Consider the following 23,187-nt stretch of genomic DNA (forward strand, 5'->3'; position numbering starts at 1 on the left):
ATTTTATGTCTCATTTTTGTTAGCTTTTGGAAGTCAATAACCCACATAGTAAGATGTGCAAACAGGAGCACAACTCTAAGCCAGGAAGGGAGGGTATACTGACCCAGACAATGCCAGAAAGATTCTGGGGCCTCAGCCCTTGCAAGGGCTGGGAACTGTGGGAATGCTGACTGGGGCAACCTCTTCCTCCTACACAGCTCTGGGAAGCACAAGGAAACCATGCAGCTGCCACAGAGGATCTTATAGGGTAAATTCACACCCACCGGTTCCAGAACCAAGTGATCTCTTCATTTTAAGATATGCATTTTATTTTTGTAATGTAACAGCAACAAAGAGCAAATATAAATATCCTTCTATAGGTATAGCATGATATTATTGAGCATCTCTAGTATTTAATGGGATTATAAATTTAAGAGAAAAACATAAAACTCAGAGGATAGGAATAGAAAGGAAATATATTCTCATTCACAGGAACTACGTGACTTGCAAGAGCTCAAATGCTCAAAGATAAGGATTTTCGCAATGGCGTGTGTCTACAAAACAGAGCAGAGCCACACTAAGAAGGAGAGGGTTGCTGTGTGTCATTCACAGAATGTGAACTGGGTTAGGGCTTGAGGTTCAGCCTAGTCACCTGGCTAGGTGTGCCCATGCTCCCAGAGCTAATCAATCCAGATTGAATGTGACATATAAATGAGACTTAAAGACCTTTCCCAATTCTGTGATCTGGCTTTTGAATGGCTGAAAATGTATAAAAACCTACAGTGTTCTTGTTTTCCATGACAATTCTTAAATCTCTGCTGTGTTGTAGGCCCATGCATGCAATTTTCCTCTCAGGATTTTCCATTAGCTAAAGATCTATGAGAGGTACCACTAAGCATGACTAAATCTCAAAGCTAACAATGATTCAATAGGGAAAATCATCCCCTATTCTTCTTCACAGTAACATGAGGAGACTTATTCTTAAGACAGTTTTTCAGTAATTTAATTTTTTTACAGAAAGAAAAGAATACATCAGTTAGTCGGTATACCATTAATTTTTTTATTAATGAAAAATATGGACCAGAACTAACCTCTACAGCACATTTAATCTCTCCATGGTTGGCAGTATCGAAGGGTTCACTCTTAAACCCTCTCAACTGTGTCTCCTTTGCAGATATCCAAGATGAGAACTCAGAAATTCTGAAATAACACAAGTATTTTCTTATTAAGGGGAGAAAATATCCCAGTGGTTAAAATACATTTTCTATTTTGAATTTATTCATGGACATCTAGCAATCAACTGATTAGCAAGTCAATTAACAAATTTTCTGGAAACTGTTCCTTTAACATGAAGCTCAGGACAGGGGTGGCTGCCTCTGAGCTGTCACTTGGAGGAAAGAGAAAGCAGAGCAGACGGAGCTCAGCTAAGGAAAAAGGTGCGTTCCCAGGGCCTGAGCACCTGGAAATATGGAAGGCACCACCTGAGGTCTGGCCTCATCTATCTCCACCGGATTGAGACAGAAACCCAGAGGGAGAAGTCTCCCTCCGGGGATATGAGGAAATCAGGGAGAAAGGAACTGCCAAATGTGCTTCCAAAAGGCAACATCTGGGTCCCTTGGAAATTAAGTGCTTCACCTTGTTTCTGACTGAAACCCACTCTTTTTATTAAATGAAGCATTTTTATATTAAGAGCATGGGTAAGATCATACAATCTGATTTTCTTTATTGCTTCAGAGGAAACACACGTCACTTCTTGTCGTGCAGTGATCTCTGAATTAACAGTATTAGGACAGACAGTGTCCATCTCTGGAAGCAGTTCCACAACTACCTGCTAGTGTAGTCCTTCCACTTGTCTGGGTCTTCCACAAGCTTCATGTAGGTGGTATCAATGGTAGCTCTGAGCTCTTTGAGAGTCGCGTGACAGGTTTCAGGTGTGTTCCTTACTGGGTCCCGGACTGGGAGCTTCAGACACAGTTCTTCAATAAGCTGTAACCTTTTCTCACAAAGATGATGAGGACCCTTGTCACTGAAGAAAATCTAATGAACAATAAACATTGATATAATCCTTGTGAAAATCCATACAATACTTCCATATTTTCATAGAAGTTTCCCATTTAGTCTACTACTATATAGTAATTAAGCTATTTAGGGTTTTTGGACCCAAACCAAAGTATCAGGTATATATCTTTCAGGTAAAAATGTGACTTTGCATGCCTGCACTTGGGGTGTGAGAGACGTACCCTGTGCTCTTTAATGATCTTTTCACTGCCTTCCTGGGGCACCAGCTTGGTCTCTCGATCCAGCTCAGTTCTGCATTCTTCTACAGAAGCTAAGAATCTATTCTTCTCCACATCAATCTTCAGATGAAGCAAATGATATGGGGCTTCTCCTTGAAGATCCTACATTCCATAGGAAGATTCAAAAAAATATGATACCATTCCAGATTATATACATTTTTAATTGGAGTGGCAAAAACCATAAAATATTCCCTTTGGGGCCAATGTGATTTAATCACTATTGTCTGCACCTGGATGCTGTTCTTTGTACTTTTCCAAGTAGTGGGGCCACAATGAATTCTTTCAGCCTGCAGGGTCAGATTTTTCACAGTAATTATTCTATTTAATTTTTACTATAGCTCCACACAGTATTAATATTCCTATTTCACAAATTAGACCACTGAGGCTCAGGGGTAAGTAGAAAAGCTAGATTTGAATCTAAACTTAAATGATGCACTGATTCCACATACCCTCTCCCCGGCATATGTCCCATTTAATTTTGTCAATGACCCTGGGAGGTAGGAAGAACATATTTATACTCACTACGCAAAGGGCAAAGAGAAAACTTTATTAGTAAAGAGGCCAGATCAAATGGCCCATGCCTTTGACCACCTGCCTTGTCCTTTTTCCTTAGCGCATTCCTTGAGAAAACAAGCCAGCAGCATGCAAACATGAGATGTTTTATGTTCTTTTTTGATATATAATCATAAGCTACATCATTACCTTCAGTCCTATAATTTATTAATTTTAGCCAGCTTGTATCCTATGGCATTTAAAAGGTTACTTTTAAAATAAAATACTACAGTAACAGATGAGAAAATGATTTGGGGCTATGGAAAGACTAGAACAGATTATATCCTAGATTATATCCTAGAGAGCTTAATGAGAGTTTGTGTGTATATATAAAATAAATACAGCTTTCCATTAGAATCTCTATTCCATAATACATTTATGATATGTTAAGCTTTAAAGACAACTTCAAAAGCTTGGGTTTCTTTAAGAATCTTTTTCTAGTTTTTATATTTAGCAAATAAAATATGTCCTTAACTGTGTTCTTCCTATGCTTGGGGATGATTTTTTTAGCCTATGTTACTGAGATGAAAAAAAAAAAAAATCGAGAGAATAACAAAAGCTGATGGAGAGTATTTTAGCTGCCTACCTTCCAGATCCCGTGACTTCTTCACATAATACACATGAAGTTCGCCACTCGCTATTACCTTGTCATAGCACTCGTTAACCTGCTGCTGGAGCAGGCTTCCTCCAGCCTGGCTTGAGCAAGACAGCCCTGGGCGGGTCTTCATGGTACCGCAGCTGCCCCCCTGGCATGCGGATTCTAGAGTCGGCTTCCTTGTGACATGCCCAGTGTGGGGCACTCAAGTTAGACCAGCCAAATGAATCCCTACACCCCCATTCGAGGGCTGTCCTGCTGTCTCTCTTCCAGGTGCTGGTATTTCCCCCTCCCACCCACTCCCAGATCTCTGCTTCTTCTTTAAAATCCTAAGACAAAAACTAGTTACTTGATTCACTCCTTTCCACTCTCCGAGTGGGCCCACTTCTCTCTTCCAAAGCTTTCATAAGCATTAACTATACTTTTGGGGACTTATTACATATTATACTTTCATTACCTACAACTAATTCTCTCTCCTACTGGGCTCTAAAGTCTTTGGAGAAATGGACTGTGCTTTGTTCATCCCTGCGTCCTTAACCAGTAAGTGTTTGTATTTATATTTTTTAGACCATAACAATCTAAACCAGATGGTAAAATCCTTGAAAACAGCAAAATGTTAGTATGCCTAATGTAATTTACTTAGATGAGAAGAGCTTACTAAATGTTACCGAATTAAATGCCCTTGTCATTCCTACCCCCAAAAATACTCAGGAAAAGAAAAAGAGCACTCTTAAGTAATATGATAAAATCAACACTACTAAAAAATAAGAAAAACAAAATCATATCATATTTTATCGTTTTATTCGTTTGGTTTTTTTAAATGGGAGAAGTACCTGTGGTGATTTTCCATGAATTTCTCTTACAATCGAACCTTAACACCCTCATGCTCTCTCCCATCATTCGTGGCACCTACTTATGTGTGTGTTCCCATTATGTCCTGACTCACCTTCCACTGTTTATGGAGCTTTCTAACGGCTTCCTGCAGGCCCTGCTGTTCCTGCTCAGGGAGAATGTCGGTGAGCTCGTCGCAAGCTTTCAGGAAAGCATTGAGCACTCTCTGATCCAGCTGACTGAAGAACTCCTGGCACGGAGAGGAGGAAGTGGTTAAGAGTGTCGGGAAGAATAAAAGGCAGCATCAGACACTCTACAGTTAAGCAGTCACGCGTCTACACGAGTCCCTCAGCCAGCTGCTGCCCTCTTCAAACCTTCCTGGCAACTACTCTTTTTTTTTTTTTTCAGGAATGAACTATAATTATCTACAGTTATGAGTCAGAAGCCACCACATCTGAAATTCAACTAGTGCTTTTCATTTTTTAGGAAAAAAAAAAATCTTTTCAGCTTTCAAATTTGGTAGACTATTCCGGAAGGCCAAGGGGCCTAAAAACTTGATTCCATAGTAATAGAGTTTTCACTCCTCTTCGGTGAAGTCAGAAGAGCAGAACAGAAGCTAGCGTTTAGTCTCACAATTCCTCATACCCTACTGTAATGGGTTTCAGGCCCTGCTGATTCATTATGAGCCGTTTCTACATTCAGACAAGTACGCACATGGCCCCACAAGCTATGGACAGAACGGTGCTCCCCACTACCTGCCCAAATTTATATGTTGAATCCCTAACCCCCAATGTGATGATATTTGGAGCTGAAGCCATTGGGGTAATTAGGTTAAATGAGGTCACGAGGGTGGGTCCCTCATGATGGAATTAGTGCCCTTGTAACAGGAGACATCAAAGATCTTGCTCCCTATGTATCTCTGCCTTATGAGAACACAGTGACAAGGTGACCATCCACAAGCCAGGAAGAGAGTCCTCACCAAACCCAACCATGCTAGTACTCTGATCTCAGACCTATAGTCTCCAGAACTGTGAGAAAATAAATGCCTGTTGCTGAAGCCAACCAACCTGTGTATATTTTTATGGCCGTCCAAACAGACCCAAACAGCACATGTGCACCTATATACATGACCAAGTCTCACACAGACTCAGGAGGATATATGCAGACATACTTTAAAACAACAGTGGTTCAAAACAGAAAGGGCCACACTGCAGCAAAAGTATCAACTGAAGGAGATGTTGAGTGGTCACAGACGTCAACCTTAAGTTCAGTCAGCTACATCACAAATATATTGCAGGGGCGCCTGGGTGGCTCAGTCGGTTAAGCGACTGCCTTTGGCTCAGGTCATGATCCTGGAGTCCAGGGATCGAGTCCCGCATGGGGCTCCCTGCTCAGCGGGGAGTCTGACTCTCCCCCTCTCATGCTCTCTCTATCATGAGTTCAAGATTTTCATGGAATAAAGATCACACAGTACTCGAAAAAAAAAATATATTGCAGTCATCATCTGATAGTGTGGTTTATATCAATATCCACTGAAATTTCAGGAAACATGACTCAAAATACATGATCTCAGAGGCCCCATCATCTCCATACAGCATTTAAGAGACTATCAACATTTTCAATACCTATATGATTTAAATGAGTATGATTAACAGGAAGATGACTTCACAATAGGACAAGTTGTGGATCAGCTACCAAACTTCAAGTGACGTGGTATTCACACTTCGATATGGCGGATTCATGAAATGAGCACAAAGACTTAGCCATCCACCTCAAATTATCTCTTAAAAAGAATATGTTGGTTATGTAAGAATTTCTCAGCTAAATAATTCAGGGGAGCCTCATTATATATCTAATAACTCTATCACTTCAGGGGCTTAAGAATGGCCAATTATAATGCAGCTCATCAATTGCTCCTGAAGTTTTTTTTGCTGCTGCCATTTTTGGGGTCTAATAACCTAAAATGTTTCTTCTGCCTTCCTAACTCACCTCTTCTTCCCCCCGCCTCAAAAACTTAGTATTAGGACAGAATGTTCTTTTTATTTTTCACTCAAGACCACTTGTCTGTGTCCTCAGGTCAAGTGCGGCATGAGGGACAAACTCACGGTATGTCTCTTCAGGAGGTCTTCTGGGTTTCCCTTTTCCTCCAGGCCCTCCTGAGCAATCCGCAGCACCTTCTCTAACTCTGCTCGAGACTCCTCAAATTTTTTCATCAAGCGACTATTGGTTTCCACATGTTTCTTCCAGTCTCCAATTTTCTTCACCATATTCTTGATTTAAAAAATAATGCCAATGTGAGGCTGCTGTCTCATTATCGAAAACATCATTTTGTTAAAGAATACTGTTTCTTTAAAAAAGAACACTCAGAAGGAATACGTTTCATTATGATGGGAGTAATCAACTTCTTCTGACATTAATGAGTATTAGAAAAAGAAGTAAAATGATTGGTTCCAAACCTCAGTAGGCAAGGCATTCAGCCTCATTTAGCCATGAGACTTACGTGTCCTCATTCTTTGTATTTTCCTTGGCTTAGGCTTCTATAGCAGGGAGAAAGCTTACCTGGAAAGCACCATGGACATCTGCAATCTGTCTGTGCAGCTTTGTCTGATCGAAATGCTTTAACAAACTGCTCAAGGTCACGAACTTTTGAACATTTTGACTGCCTTTCTCAATTTGTGTCATGGTTTTCTTACAGCTTTCTTGACAAGCTGACAGTTCCTACAGGGAAAGGAAGCCCACAACAATAGTATTTAAAAGGGTGAGAAAGAGAAGGAAAGAGAATACCATTACAAAACAATAAGAACAACATTATATGGCTTTGAGGCTTTTAGTCAGCTGTAAGTAAAATCAAAAGTACAGAGAAGTGTTTCTTTTCATTGAGAAGAGCTCAATTTTAAGCAATCACTGGTCCGTGTTTTTTTTATATAAGGCATTTAAATGTCACATTGAGTTTTTTGAGATTTTTTAAAATTTCATGCCTGCATTATTAACATTAAGAAAATGAAAGGCCATCAAAATTGTTATTTGCCTGCAATGTGTCCAACTCACAGGCCTATGATTTATTGAGAGAACAATCCCAAAATCAATCAACATGTTAGGTTTTAATCTGACTAAATAAATACTAATGCACATACTTTACTGAAAGAGCTGTAGCAAATTATATATTATTTGTGTATGCCAAAATGTACAATATTTGAATTCCTAAGGTTCATAAGCTGTCAACCTCATTAACAAAATGGTGGACCTCAGATACTAACCACAAAAGGCAGCAGACTGGTTGGTGTGGGAGGACTTGCAGTCACACATTTGCAGGATGAGAAACCATGGTGACCCAGGCCCTTCCACCTCTGCTTAGTAACCTAGCATCATAGTGATTTCTGCAATTGACAGCAGAATTATCCAGCCCAGCCCAAGGCCAACAGTCATTTTTTGACCTGAAGCTGCACTATTTGCATTTCGACACCCTCAACAGCTTGGAAAAGTATTTCAAACTGCTCATTTGGATACCAGTTTTGGTGAATCTAGAGGCAAATATTAAGACCAAGGCTTTGTTTGTTTGTTTTGAAAAAACGAAGTAAGGACATATTTTTCCTTTTGAAGATTTAGGACATAAAAAGTAATATATGTTAGAAAGATATTATTAAATATTATTAATATTATTATTACTAAGATATCAAATGTTATTTTAATTGTGGAAGGATTCTTTGATGGCAATTTATAGCAATTTGAGAATACGAGAAATGGCACTGTAACTCAAAGTGAAAGACAATCTTTATCCAATATGATGAAAACCCACTGGAATAGGGTTTGGTGGTATAATCATTGTGGTTTTACTATCAGTAATAGTAAAAAAATAATAATAATTGCTACCAGTTATAGAGTACATACTATGTGCCACTATGTGCTAGTTACATTATGGAATATATAATGTAATCTCCACAATAAGCTCTCAACTTATGTATTATCATTATCTGCATTTTAAGGTGAGGAAATAAAAGCTAATCAAATCTTTGTAATTTGTTATATCAGATCTAAGATCTGAATACCTGTCTGACTCACTTCAGATACTCTCTGTTCTTTCTGCTAAGTGATGCTACCTTCCTTCCAAGAATCTGTTTCAGCGAATGCAGTGGTAAACCATTTGCCCATTAAGTTTCACACTCCTCTGATGGATAGGGTCATTTATAATAAACTACCTAAATAAGTCAATTAGCTGCAAGGGTGGGAAGCTGTTCTGCATAGAGATCTGCTTATAAAAACTGAAACCAAAAAAATGATTATCACTCCAAACACATTTCCAGAATTTTATGATTGTATAATCAGACTTAATCTTAGAGGCAAAGAAAAGATCTCATAAGACAGTTTACAGACACTGGATAGAAACAGAATGCAACTATTTGCTTTTATATATCTAAATATCTAAAATTTGAAATTTATTTATAAAAATGTTATCTCTATATAAATTTAGATAGATAAAATTTTCATTTTATCGTTAGTGGACAGGGGTTTCGTCTTTGGACAGATGTGTATTTTTGTTTTGAGATGCCAGTGCTGTTCTATTTTTTTTTTTAAGATTTTATTTATTTATTTATTTAAGAGAGAGAGGGAGAGCGAGAAGCAGACTCCCTGCTGCGCAGGGAGCCTAATGTTGCTGGGCTCAGTGACAGGACATTGGGATCATGACCTGAGCCAAAGGCAGACACTTAACGACTGAGCCACCCAGGCACCCCTGGATGCCAACGCTATTCTAGAAAAATGTTTCCTGTCCTAACCGAATTTCTACCACTATAAGCACCACCTCCGTCTTACTACACATGCTTTAAAATAACTATGTCTCCTCAAAAGGACTTCTCCTTACCTGTTGTTTCTGTTTAAAAAGAGCACTAGATTGTGCCTCATGCTCAAGAACTGTTAAAATTTCATTGATTTTCCCAAGTGAGTCATAAAAGAGTGTCATCTGCTTTTCTAATTCTTCCAATGGTATCAACAGCTGTCGAGACTCATAAAGGAGTGGTGAGTGACATTCTTTGACCTTTAAAAATACAAAGACAAAAATTCTATTAAAGGCCACTAATTACCACAAACTCAGGGCACTGTTCACAGTTCTTGGGAACATTTTCTTCAGTGATATTGTCATCTGGTGCTTGCAGATCTTCAACGACATTTATTTATTTATTTATTTATTTATTTATTTATTTATTTATTTATTTAAGATTTTTTCATTTATTTGCGAGAGAGAGAATGAGAGACAGAGAGCATGAGAGGGAGGAGGGTCAGAGGGAGAAGCAGACTCCCCACCGAGCAGGGAGCCCGATGCGGGACTCGATCCCGGGACTCCAGGATCATGACCTGAGCCGAAGGCAGTCACTTAACCAACTGAGCCAGCCAGGCGCCCCGACCTTTATTTAATGATATTTCCTATGTATTGTTAAATTTTGATAAAAGAAACAATACTACTGAGACAAATAAATGCAACAGAGTTTTCCCATGAAGATTCATCTAAACTGTCCATCTGGATAGCATTTTCCCATCTAAACAATGTTGCTGGTGAGCCAAATGGCATCAAATTCCACCTCAGAAACTATGCAGCTCATCTTCACTTTGGCCTCAAAATCTGACCTGAGATAGTTGTGAATTACATTATCCAGACTAACCTTCCAACTTTATTTTCAAGGTCTCTAGTACTTGGACCCTTAACTCTAGACAAACCTGTAACTTTGCTGACTCATTCTTCCCAGACAGGCCTTATTCTTCCCTATCTCCCCCAGCTCTATGCTTCTCTACTCTCTGCCCATCATCTTACTCATCCCAAGTGCACGAGTCAGGTACCAATTTATTTACAAAAGTCCCCACGCCAGGGGATATCTCCCCAGTCTGAATTGACCCAGCCCTCATTTGTCACTTGTCTTTAAAAAAAAATGCTGTTACTTTATACACTTGTATTCTTTATCTTAATGCTGAGGCCATACACTCCTGGGGATTAAGAGATCCATAAAGTTTCTGCCTTATCACCTTTATGCTAGAATCCAGTACCAGGTCATTCTCTAGGAACTTCCTGTCCCCATTCATTTTACTTAGAATTGCTCCCCAAATATTATTTGTACTTCTGGGAACCAAGGAAAGGAAATTGAGTCCTTGTTAGTTGACCATTCTCTTTTTTCTTAAATTATAAATATTCTCATGCTGTCAGATACCCTGCCTGAAGGATGAACTCCCCAAAAGAAAGCTACTGATCTACTGCAAGAAGGCTCTGCTAAAATGATGCTGAACAAAATGAAGAGAATCTGCTAATATGCATAAAAATCAAGTATGCTTTAGAAATCTTTCCTGGATACAGTTGAAAACTTAACAGAGATGCTATAACTAAAGTAGTAGTTTTAAAAAGCTGAACAACTTAGATGCGTTTTCGGGTGGAATTTGCTTTCTCAGAGGTTGCCCCAAATCATTAAACTTGGCCTAAGCTAAGATATGCAAGCCCAAGATATGGCTCTAAAAGCTTGGTTATCAATTCAACAACATTGACCTCGAATTGTGCCCAATCTCTATAAATAATCTTAACTTGAATATTAAAATAAAAATAATTAGAAATTAACATTCTAATTTATACCAGTTTGGCAATGAAGTTTTCTTTTTTCTTTTCAAGACCATGATTCTTCCTATTTTCACCTATCTCATTTATTCCTCTTTTCACTACTTTTCCACTACTGATTTCATGTAGGTTATTCTCTTTCTGCTTTTTCCCTCCTAAATAACAGGTTTCTCTGCTTTCTTTTCCTCTGTTTCTCAAGTCTTCATTACAAAATTTTCCTCTTCATTTATATAGTCACTCCTTTCCTGTATCAGAAATTAATTACCCAATCACAAACAACACCATCTTCATAAAATTCAACTTCAGATAGATAAAAAACTCCAGTGGAACTTCCAAAGTTCTTAAGGAAGTCCCTCAACAGAATAGAAAAGTCTTGATGTCCACGGAGTTCCCTGTACACAAGGGTAGAAATGTATAGATCTTAAGTCTAAGGTGAGCTCCACGAGCTGAAGAGGGCAGAATTCTCCACTGCTGCATGGCTATGTAAGCAGAAAATAGCATAAATAATCTTAGAGCAGAGGGATGTCAAATAAAACTCAATAAAAGGGCATTTGGGAATTCTTTCTCATTTAAATATCTGATCTCTTCCTCCTCCTTCCCCTTCCTTTTCTCCCCCCACCTTTGTTTTATCACATTTAACTGACCCCTTATTCCTCCAGAAGAGACCTATCTTTCTAATAAAGCTCCTAGTATTTCTAAATTAACAGAGGTAATACTTGACATCAGATCCATACTTTCAGTTTTAAAACTCATGACAAAGTTATTAAATGACAGAGTTACTAAATCAAGAATCCCAGGAAAAAGCAAAAGCATCTCTTAACAAGTGAAGAGTTTGCTCATGGGTGTGACTGAGGAGGCGTAAAGCATGTTGAAGTCAGTGTTGGTCCCGCACAGTTGTCATGCATTAAAGTATTTTCCCACCTTGGTCAGCTGTTCTTTGAGCCTAGACATGGTTACAAACATTTCATTAGCTTCTTCTTGGGAGCTCTCTTTGGTAATGAGGTGTGCAGTCTTTGTAATCATCTTGTATTGAGCATCCATTACAGGTACCCTCTGCTCAATGTCCTGCATGTATCATTGAAACAGCTAAATTAACACATGGTACATTTCCTTTCAATTTCAGGATTCCACAGAAGGTTGGACAAAAATCAGTATGTACTGTATAAAATCCTATACCTCTAATAAATTTTTGGAGATTCCAGTTATTGCTTTCCTTTTTTGCTAATATATTATATATTTGTAATATCACATGAATAGATAAAAGCTTTCCTTTAGAAGTAAACATAAATCCTTAAATTAACATACAGACAAGCTGAAGTAATCTGTACACTTTCAAAATACATGTGTTAATGCAGTATGCAATCATTATATCAAGTAAATGCATGTTAATTTGGGGCAATTCCTCTGACCTTAACAATGATACAACTTACTTTTTCTTAAGAAAAGTAACACACTGTCATAGTAGAAAATTTATAAATCAGAGATAATAAGAAAAAAAAATTAAATTACTTACAGTCTTCTCACACAGTGATAACCTGGGCCAACATCTCATCACTACATCATTAATGTTTTCCCCTGTGCATTCTTACACCCATTTTTTTTATATTTACAAAAAAAGGATACTATTTTTTGCTTTTCTCACTTAATAGTATATGAGAAAAGATTTCCATGTCATTAAATATTCTTTTACTACTTCATTTTTGAGAGCTGCAAGGTATTCAAAATATGTGAAGAGCACAATTCATTTAGTCAATACTTTATAGGAGAGGCATTTATGTAGAGGTGTTATCTGTAGATGTTTCCTGTTTTCTCCTAGTCCTTTGTAATTTGGTTGTAGAAAAAAATCTCTAAATTAAAAAAACTATTTTGAAGTTACTATATGATCAAAACATATCCTTAAAAAATCCAAATAGATTTTTTATTTAAATGCATTTTTTTTTCAATTTTGAAGTGCTAATCAGGATATGCACACATCTCAAAATGGTGCCAAGAGACATAGGAAAACCTTGCAATGATCTGGGTTAACTTCAGTGATCTTCCTTTTCACAACAGAATAGGTTTTCACTTTCTTGTCCAGAAACTACCCCCTCACCTCCAAGTCTTGAATTAATAACTTGACATTAAGAAAAGAGACTTCTAAAGGTTCAGAAAGTTTCTTATGGGCTTCATTTGCAAAATCAGACAGGACAGTAACACAGTCTGTGTACTCCTTCTTCATTCTGTCCATTTCATCAGCCCGAGCATACTGTTAAGAAAAGGGAGGAGCACAACATGGAAAATCATTAAGTCAAACCTCTGGGAGCCTGTAACTTTGACATTGACATACTCTCTAGAATTGTTATTTGGTAAGAAAGATGCTAATTTCTGACTCTTATTTTAGATACACTTGAAGTAAGTCCAATTACTGTGAAAGGAAAAAAGGAACTAGCATAGAAGCAAAGAATTATGATTTCAAACATGAGTCGTCCCATATTTGTAGGCTCCATATGTCAATATAATCCTTAATCAAACTATACATTTCCATAATGTTCCTCTATTATAAATGGGAAAGAATAAAGGACCAAAAATAAACATAACAGTTCTAAATACATCTATACTCTGCCTAAATAAGCCCATGCTACAACAATAAACAGTCTCTAAACAGACTTTACAACACATGCATGTTCTAAGCATATAGAGATTGAAAGACATACTTGCTTGACTTCCATGAACAACTCCCTCCATCGCCCATTGAGCAATAGTAATTGCTGTTTAAGATCTCGGGAAACCATCTCATCACATGTTTCAATTAGAAAATTGCCCGCATCATTCATGGCAGCATGCTGCTGTATCCAGTGAGGCAAATTTCGGAAAAAATCCTAAAAAATAAACAGTGCACACTACTGTAAACCACAGACCAAAAATTAATAAATGATATGGAAGTAACCAAACTATGAGAAGTATCTTTGTTCTAAATTTGTACAAATTTTAAGGTAAATATTCGCTCTCCTTCCAGATGCAATTTTCAGTAAAGAGGTTCAAAAATAGGAACTAGAAATGCTGAGTGTCTTTTTATAAGAACAGCTTATATCTTTTACCATATATTTTGCTGAAGACAAAACAAAACATGATGGCCATTTTCTGTTATTCCTATTTTACAAATTAAAAACTGAATTTCTGTAAGTGTAAGGGACTTGTACATAGTAAATACCAGTGCCAGAGTCATATCAAAAGTGTGGCATTTTAGAGTAATGTATAGTTTTGTTTAAAAATTATAAACAAACTTTAGACCTATCATTTTTTATTTTAAAGTCTGAATATAGTACATGAAGATAATTAACCATCATGGATACAAATCATTGAAGGAAAATTTTTAAAAATTACATATCTGGGCCAAGAAGACTTAATACAATAACATCATTTCTTATTTGTTTAAGGTTACTCACTTGGCAACGAAGCAGTTTTCTGCTGATTTCAAGTTAATATATGTGTACATACATATACGCACACACCACGGTAAAAACCAAGGATACCAAAGATAATTCAAAATCTATTTTATAAGCCATATGTGGGAGGACTTCTCATATAAATAGATGAGAACACTTCTGTTTCTGGTGGTTATAGTCCCTCGGATGAAATTAACACATATGACATCTACTAGGGCACTGCCAGTCTAATCAGAAAAGCCAAAATCTGTATGGGTATACAGTTCTTGTCATCCTCAGCTACACAAGAATAATTAATCTATGTGAGATATAGAGTGGTGAACATTTAAAAATTATGCATCTACTTGCATAACTCAATAATAGAAGAGCCAATCTTGGATAGCAAGCACTTAATTCTAATGTATGTACTATACTTCTTAATGGGAGCCTGGCATTTTAATATCTTTTACATATAAATTGATTTTTCATGGGAAAATATCAGATTCCCATTAAGAAGTACATATACAGAAATCAATTCATTTTATGTGATATTTTAATGTAAGTGACATTAAAGTAAAATAGTACCTCTTAAACCCACACATACACACCTGTAATTGGAGGAAAAATATCACTCTTGCCCACTCATGCCATTCTTAACCCTTAACTGAGGGCTGATAAAATCCAAAAAGGAATATCCAAAGAGACAAAAATGTGGTGACCCAGATGTCCAACTGGTGTGTGTCATTATGCAGAATCAATATTAAGTTATCCTCTCTGAAATGAGGAAATCCACAGAGGTCAGGGCCCTTCACGTACAGACCTAATGGTGAGTATAGGAACCTCTGCGGCCCCCTGGGTTTGGCTGTCCTTCATAGGTTCCTGCTTTTCTGAATGCAAAAGCCAGACACTGAACTGATCAGAGAGGGAATTGTTTTAACATAACTTCGATAAAGCAGTGTATTTCTTGGCCTAAAATAATTTACTAACCCGAGAGCACAACTCTTCAGGCAAAGTCAAGAATCTTGAGTCCCATTTGCAAATATATAACATTCCCTAGAGAACTATGCTGTGTCTCATTGCTAAGTTCGTGTGTACTCCTTTCCTTTGGAAAGAGCAATCTTACCTTTTTGGCATGCTCTGACTGATTTAGCATTTTCTCTGCATCCTCTAACCAGGCCTGAAGACTGGCCACAGTATTGCCATATCGATCCCAGTTAGCGATTACTTCTTCCAGCATGCTCCGCACGCTCCTAACTTCTACTGATAGGTTCCTCCACTGGGCAGTGGTTTCGTTCATGAATTTCATCACATTCTCGGCTTCTTCCACTAAAACAGATACAACAAATTATAATTCTTACTTTATATTTTAAATCCACCAAGCCTTTTCTCTATGGTCTATACACTGGTGTGCAATTATAATTCTTCTTTAAAGATTTTTTTAAAGATTTTATTTATTTATTTGACAGAGAGAGACACAGCGAGAGAGGAACACAAGCAGAGGGGGTGGGAGAGGGAGAAGCAGGCTCCTCGTTGAGCAGGGAGCCCGATGCGGGACTGGATCATGACCTGAGCCGAAGGCAGCCACTTAACTGACTGAGCCACTCAGGCGCCCCTATAATTCTTCTCTAGATTATAAAGTTAAAAGATGAAATGTTAGAATTTCATTCACTAATGCTGGGTATATTGTACCATATTCACAGGTATTTATAAAGATTAAAGATAATATTTTTAAATTGATAAACGGGATGCAATAAAGCACATATGAATTTTTTTTGCATTTTATATACACTCAAATAGATGGTCACATATCTAGTATCAATCACAAATACTATAGTTCATTTTCAGCAAATATGACAGACATATTTCCAAAATGAAGCAAACATATTTTACAACTTGTGTCTTCACACTAACTTAAGTTTTCATTTACTTGATAGTAATATTCAAGTTACTTTTTTTCATTTAATCCTCAGAATTGAAAATAGGTTAGAAAATTGCAATTTAGAGAAGGAATGCTTTTTTTTTTTTTTTGCCCCTTCTCAGAAGATCACACACATAGACATGCGCGCACACACACAGTATGATTATATAGGTCAGACAGGCATTGCACAAAGTCAAGGGGACTGAAGCCAATATGTGCATTCCAGGCCCATGGCAGGGTCACAGAAAGATTCTGCAAGAAAAAAAAAGAGCTGATCACGGAAATCTGCAGGTTCTAAACCATACTGCATTCAACAGTTTAGCCAATTCTATCATGTGTTTTACCTGAACCGTCAGCTTGGATGTACATCTCTGCTGTCTGTTTCAAGATTTGGTATGTCACTTCATACTGTTCAAAGAACTTGGTATTTTCTATAAAAGACTAGAAAGGGGGAGTGGTTAGAAGACGGCAAACACTAGGCATAGGTAGAAATACCAAAGTCCATTTCTTCAAGAGAGATATACCGGTATTTTGCCCAAATTTACCAACCTCACTCTTATAAAATATAGCAAATTAATTCAACTGTTATAAAATAACCTGGCTATTCCGAGAATATAAATTGATTCCACACTCACTTTTAATTCTAACTCAGCACTATTGAGAAAGTATTCTATTTCTTCTCCACGCAAGGGTTTGTTTTTAGAAGAGACTGAAGTCTCTCCAGACAACCTGGGGCTAACATTTAGAAAGCACTAAATTTGGAAGAACATTTTCATGTCCAACTGTGTTTGAGCTGTGGGTTTGCTGCTCTTTGAACATTAATTCTGGTGAATGATGGCTCTGAGGAACTTGGATTATAAATAAATGGCACAGTGCACTTTCCTTAAAATAAAAAGTACAAAAAATGTTTAAAAGTAGAAAAATTTTAAATAATCACATATCCCACCCACAAGTGTAAAAATTACAGATAAGACATGTCTATAGCTGTATGTAATTTACATACAGAACAGAGCCACCATCAGCAAATGGGCACTATAAAATTTAGAACACACAAGAAATCCTTAGGTAAATTTTATTGTTAACTCCAGGAAATATGAAATAACTCTTGTTTCAAAGATTAGTCCTGCTATGGTAAAGGGAAAAAGAAAAAAGAAAAATGCAATCATAGTTACCAATGTATCACCAAAGGCTCTTTAGTTTCTTTTAATAGTACAATTAGTTCCTATGATAACCTGATAAAATACTTGATAAGTGTCTCTACTATAAAATGCAAAATTAGCCTTTAGAAACCAGCTGAAGTCCAGTGTGATATGCTGATGAATACTTAATATGGAGATGCAAAATGTTTGAGTGCAGATATAAAACTTCATAATTTCATAGACATCCCTCAATTTTACTGATAAATTTTTATTATATTTCAAGATAACACTAAAAAACATTCCATGTATAATACATTTCATAGCATTTTATGTTTATAAAGCATTTTACCTATATGTAAATTATTCTTCAGGAATATAGTGACTAGGGAAAGCTGCGAGTTACCTGGAATGAAGGGTTCCATTAGGAACACTTATTTCAATAATTTAATAGGCTGTATTATTTTGGTAAGTAAAACAATTAATTGGTTAAATAATTATTTAGCCTTATGTTCTACTCCCTTAACTTCCCTGTTCCCCAACTAGGGAAAGAGTAATTTACTGTAATTTAAATTTGGAATAATTTAACCAAATGAGCATATCATAATTTGATCAAAAAAGGAAAGTTACACCTAATGTGCAAGACACTGTAGACAACTGAAGAGATAAATATATTTGGCAATGTTTAAAAAATAGTCTCCATTTATTTTGGAACAAATTTCAAGAAGCTAATGGGGAAAACAATTGTTCTAAGTGTGAGAGGAAAGGGAAATAGTGGCTGTATTGGACAGAAAGACTTCATTTAATATGCTTTTGCTAGAATTGTTTACAAATTAATTACAAATGAACAAGAGAGAAAAGTTTATTTCCAGTTTCATTTCCAAGGGGGAAAACAGGATACTTTAAGAATATTATAAATGTTGTAGGAATTCATTAAAGTATTTTTGAGCCTTCCTATTAGGAAGACTAGGCAATTAATTTTTGAAGGAAGATACCTTATTTGTTATTTTACCTTTTAACTGTTTCATTTATTTTGACACTTTTTTCTTTCTGAATACAGAGTAAATCCATTTCATAGCATGAATTATTTTATCTATTAATATCACTTTACTAGGAGGAGTGCTAAATCTCCTTTTTACCATGAGCTAACTAGTCTCTCAGAAGGGTGCAAAAGAAAATGCAAATGAATATTTAAAATAATGATAGGATTAATTTATTTCTTTAAAAGTAAGACTTACAGGGCACCTGGGTGGCTCAGTTAAGCCTCTGCCTTCAGCTCAGGTCATGATCCCAGAGTCCTGGGATGGGCTCCCCTTCGGGCTCCCTGCTCAGCAGGGAGTCTGCTTCTCCCTCTCCCATTGCCCCTCCCCTCTGCTCCAGCTCTCTCTCTCTCTCAAATACATAAAATCTTTAAAATAAAGAACTACATAATTATAAAAAAAATAAAAATAAGGCTTAAATTTGGATATCAAGTTCAACAAGTCAGCCATGTTATAGTTAATGGCACTTCAAGAAAAATAAGATATCTCTTTATCCCACTAAATCCAAAGTATTAGTGGAAGATACTAAACTTCTCTCACAAGATAAATATAGAGATAAATAAATTTCATTCATCGATTTCACTTGAATCGTGCTAAGCCAGGTAATTTAAGATTTAAAAAATCATCTTTGAGAAGAGGTTTTATCAGAATTGTCTATATTAATAAAATAATTACAAATAATAAAATAAACGTTCACATTACTTATGCTGCATTCACATAGGCCACAATTCCAAGAGCTCTTCTATGGAAAAGAATGAATTATCCTATTTCTTCCATAGTAAAACTGAAGCATGTGTTAACAAAACATGGTCATATCAAGAACAATGCTGACAGCAAAAACCAAACCAATTATCTCCTGATTTATACTACAGTATGTAATTTCTTATGAATAGCATGTGGCCTAGGTTTAATTAACAAGCATTTGTGAAGTATTTTCCAAGAATTTCTTAAGCACGTAGCAGGGGCAGACCTGAGCACCCAGTACAAGAGGTAAGTAGGAAGCACATTTTCTGATTCTCTAACCCTTTAAAAAATGGTGGGTTTTTTTTGCATATGAGTAAGATTGAATTGAGAATTCAAACTAAGGAAAAGATAATTATGGAACTTTTACATCCTGCATATTACTTTGGTTATTAGATGATGTGGAGCAGCATATGGCTCATTACAATAAATTTTTTTAGAAACCAAGGAAAGGATTGGATTTAAGAACCTGATTGTATTACTTTATTTGGAAGTCTTCACTCTTTGAAACAGTCTGTTCTAAAGAAAATTATTTTCTCACTAATTCCAAAGGGATGAGAGAAGCTAAAGGGGGCATGAGATAAAAGGAAAGCAATATGTGTCCTTCTTTCTTCCTTACAAAAGTCCCTATAATTGTATCATCATCATCATCATCATCATCATCACTAAAAATCTGGGAAAGACTAAGTCTCCTAGAAATTAAGTTATTTATGAAGTCACATGGGCTGTAAGTAGCTGAACCATAATTCCACATATTTCCATGTGACTGGTGGCCAGACTGTAATAATCTCCCCTACTTTGCCCCGCTCTGCCACAATACCCCAAACAGAAATTAGTTCTGTCACTGTCACTATCAGCATGTAAGTGTAAAATATTGTCAAATATGAACTAACATCAAATGGAACTAATATTTACGTGTGCTACATTCCTTAGTTCACTAAGCTACAGGAGATCATTTTAATTATTTGGTCTTTTAAGTTAAAAAAAAAAAAAACTTTCACAGCCAATTTGGTTAGATAGACAAGTTCAGTACCTAAGCTTTTGGTTCAGAATGATGTGACTTCAAATCCTGACTCTACTTCCTACCAACTGTGCCACCCAGAACGTGAGGGCTGAGCGCTGAAAGGCTCTGTTTCCTCAGTGAAACCATGTGAAAATGCCCAGCCAATAGGGTTGTCATTGGGATGCAAGATGACAACACGTAAAACACTGGGCTCGTGGGGAACACTCAATATCCCACAGTTATTAAAACTATTAAACAAAAAATATTGTAAAACCCTTTACAGAAAAGAAGTGTTAGCAATAAATAGGTGTGTTTCACCACGGAATAAAAATATTAAGAAATGTTCACTTTAATGTGCTACATTTGTAGTGAAATTAGCAAGTTTACCAATAATTTTAAGTTATGAAGCAGTGAACTTCTCTTTACTTTATGGAGAAAGCAGAAGTACTGTTTTTTTTATTAACATTAATTTTTTAAGATTAATAAACAACTCTCTATTTACATATTCTTTATTTGAGAAGTTCAAAGAGAATTACTAACATCCTTGTATTAGAACATTAACCTGGTGGAACACTCCCATTAGGCATTTCAATCTGATTGGCTGTCCTTAAATAGCGAGAACAAAGACAGATCCTGCATAATTACCTGCTGAGTTCATTGTGTATCATTTGACATGACTAAACCCCAAAATATAAATGCATATCTGTATTTAATACTTAAAAGACTAAAGTAATTGCTTGAACTTAAAAAATAAGATTTTTCATTACTTTCCAAAATAGTTCAAAATGAGTAAGGGAACACATCATAACAGATTTCATATTTTTTGACACATATTTCCAAGACAATTGTAGTAACCCTAAAGAAAGATTTTACTGTAAATGTATTTTTTCCCCAAATGATCCTGTTTATTCATCACTTTAAAATGTAAAACTTTAAAAATGTAATTAAAATATAGCAAAATATATTCTGGTTCTAGAATGCTTCAGTAAAGATATGGTTTCAATAAACATTCAGTCACACCAGTTACAAAGCTACTCTGACTAATCAGGTTAGAAATGGGCTTGGATTTTAAAATTACTAATTTCTTATTTAGAATTTGTGATTAAACACAAATGGAGTGGTACAGGACTGAGATGCCTTATGGACAGAAACTTTGAGAGCAAATTTGTATTGCTAATAAATTTGTGGGGGGATTTGTTTAACTAACAGAAATAAACTACCTTTAAGAAATAATTCTCTAATTACATGTAAATAGAAAATGCTAGTTACAGAACAACCTAATTTCTTCATTAATGCAGGGCTACTACTCTATGTAGATATAGAATTATTTATACTGATAGCCCAAAATATAAGATAATCTATAAAAATTAAATTGTTACAGAGATTCATAGACAAAAATTTTACTTTTCCTGGATGCACATGAGAAGCAATGAAACTCAGAGACATGCTGGACCTATAGTCCCCATATGAATAACTGAAAATGATTGATTTTTAGAGACAGGAGCATAATCTTTAAGTATGTTAACTCAGTTTCAATGGTGAGCTCACAATCAAAATCATGGGTATGCAATGCAAAAACTTTTCTTTAAGCAATAAAGCCAGTCAATGATTCAGTATGATTAATGGAGCAAAATCTTTCATCTTACCGAAGAATATAGATGAATATTTCAGATTATTGCAAAGAGCTAACTTATATCAAACCCACTTAACACACTGGTATCTTCATGCTTAAATTCAAGATAAAAATAATAGCATCAAATAAACTGGTAGGTACTAAGTGCTAAACCCATGTGTCCTCTGATTTCTTTCTCAAAGCACCGGGGAGACTTACAATGTAGTTTTGCAGAAGCATCTCCACTGACTCTCTCCTCCCATACTTGATGATCCAAGATTTCAGCTTTGACTCTGCAAGAACCAGCAGTGAGAGCAGACGGTACTTTAATTCTAGAAATTCCATTTTCATTAAGTGTAGCTCTGATGTGGAGGAAACAAAATGAAACCTAGAAAAAGAACACGGAGAATTTACAGAATGTAACTAATAGTAACAGAACGGTGCTTACTTAACCTGTTACGCGTCAGTGCTAAATATAATAGCAGGCACAAGGTCTTCTAAACTCTGGCTGATCAATCACTATGAGGAGATCTGATTCCTTCTCTAGCTCTGGATTTAAAGGCAAATCATGATTGATTGAAGTATTTAATATAGTTCTTTCCCCTGCCAAGACAACTCTCATCTGTTTCTTTTATAAGCTGTTTTTGCAATATTACATAATGTTCCTCACAGTACTGAATAAAAATACAGTCTCTGAAGAAACCATTTCTGTGATTTCCAGGCTGTGGGTATATTCAGGTTTACTCTTTTCAAACAATAATACATTAGAATGTTGGCATTCTTAGCATATGTTATGGGAGCTCAATTTTTATGTACCAAATGAAAGCATCTCTGCAAAAAAAAAAAAAATCATTTCATTGAAAAGAAAAGAAATGGAAAAAACACCCACCAAGCATTTAAAAAAAGACACTTCGTTTATAATCAGCCATTCTCTTACCTCTCGGCCATGTCCTCTAATTGATCAGGTGGCACTGGGATCCCGTTAACAGACCTGGTCCGGTAGATTTCATGGAATGCTCTTTTGTGGGCATCTGTGTTTTGAAGCAGATCCTAAGATACAATTTAAAAAAATAAAAAATGGGAAAACATGTTCACAGGAGGCTAAGAAGCAAAATTTTCAGCCTGTACCGATGAGTCAATGTCCTCAACAATTTGATCATGCTGCTACATCCATATGCGACTTGGTGCCTCTCACAGGCTTTTACCTTGTACAGGAGCCCTGGTGCTTGTCTATAAGGCCTGTGCTGGAGCTGTATCTAATAATTATGGCATCTTTTAAACACACATGACACTTGCACGGCAATGCATTCAGACATTTTAAAGGCACATGGTCCAAAGGAAAATATAGTTACTGCTATAAACAATGATTTGTTAGAATTTTTCTCCTTCCTTGATTTTGAATATATTGGTGTTTAGAAGCTGTAAACTAAGCACAGCTGGTTTAACCCTTTAATGGTAATACACACACACACGTATATATTACACTCTTG

The 23,187-nt window shown here is 36.3% G+C and overlaps 1 protein-coding gene across 1 annotated transcript in view; it reads right to left on the minus strand.

The window, feature by feature from the left end:
- The window catches only part of SYNE1 (spectrin repeat containing nuclear envelope protein 1), a 428,272-nt gene that overhangs the window by 276,047 nt on the left and 129,038 nt on the right, over window positions 1–23,187 (minus strand). The window contains exons 14-27 of the mRNA XM_034991032.1: window positions 22,635–22,747; window positions 21,917–22,085; window positions 16,510–16,606; window positions 15,371–15,573; window positions 13,537–13,701; window positions 12,936–13,088; window positions 11,765–11,908; window positions 9,113–9,286; window positions 6,814–6,972; window positions 6,360–6,524; window positions 4,370–4,504; window positions 2,220–2,378; window positions 1,808–2,016; window positions 1,071–1,179 (exon numbers count right to left, since the gene is read on the minus strand). Of these exons, the coding sequence (XP_034846923.1) occupies window positions 1,071–1,179; window positions 1,808–2,016; window positions 2,220–2,378; window positions 4,370–4,504; window positions 6,360–6,524; window positions 6,814–6,972; window positions 9,113–9,286; window positions 11,765–11,908; window positions 12,936–13,088; window positions 13,537–13,701; window positions 15,371–15,573; window positions 16,510–16,606; window positions 21,917–22,085; window positions 22,635–22,747 (2,154 nt within the window). The remainder of the gene's footprint in view (window positions 1–1,070; window positions 1,180–1,807; window positions 2,017–2,219; window positions 2,379–4,369; window positions 4,505–6,359; window positions 6,525–6,813; window positions 6,973–9,112; window positions 9,287–11,764; window positions 11,909–12,935; window positions 13,089–13,536; window positions 13,702–15,370; window positions 15,574–16,509; window positions 16,607–21,916; window positions 22,086–22,634; window positions 22,748–23,187) is intronic.

This window comes from Mirounga leonina, unplaced genomic scaffold (genome assembly GCF_011800145.1).
Source record: "Mirounga leonina isolate KUSES-001 unplaced genomic scaffold, KU_Mleo_1.0 Mir_53, whole genome shotgun sequence".
In the NCBI taxonomy this organism is placed as follows: domain Eukaryota; kingdom Metazoa; phylum Chordata; class Mammalia; order Carnivora; family Phocidae; genus Mirounga; species Mirounga leonina.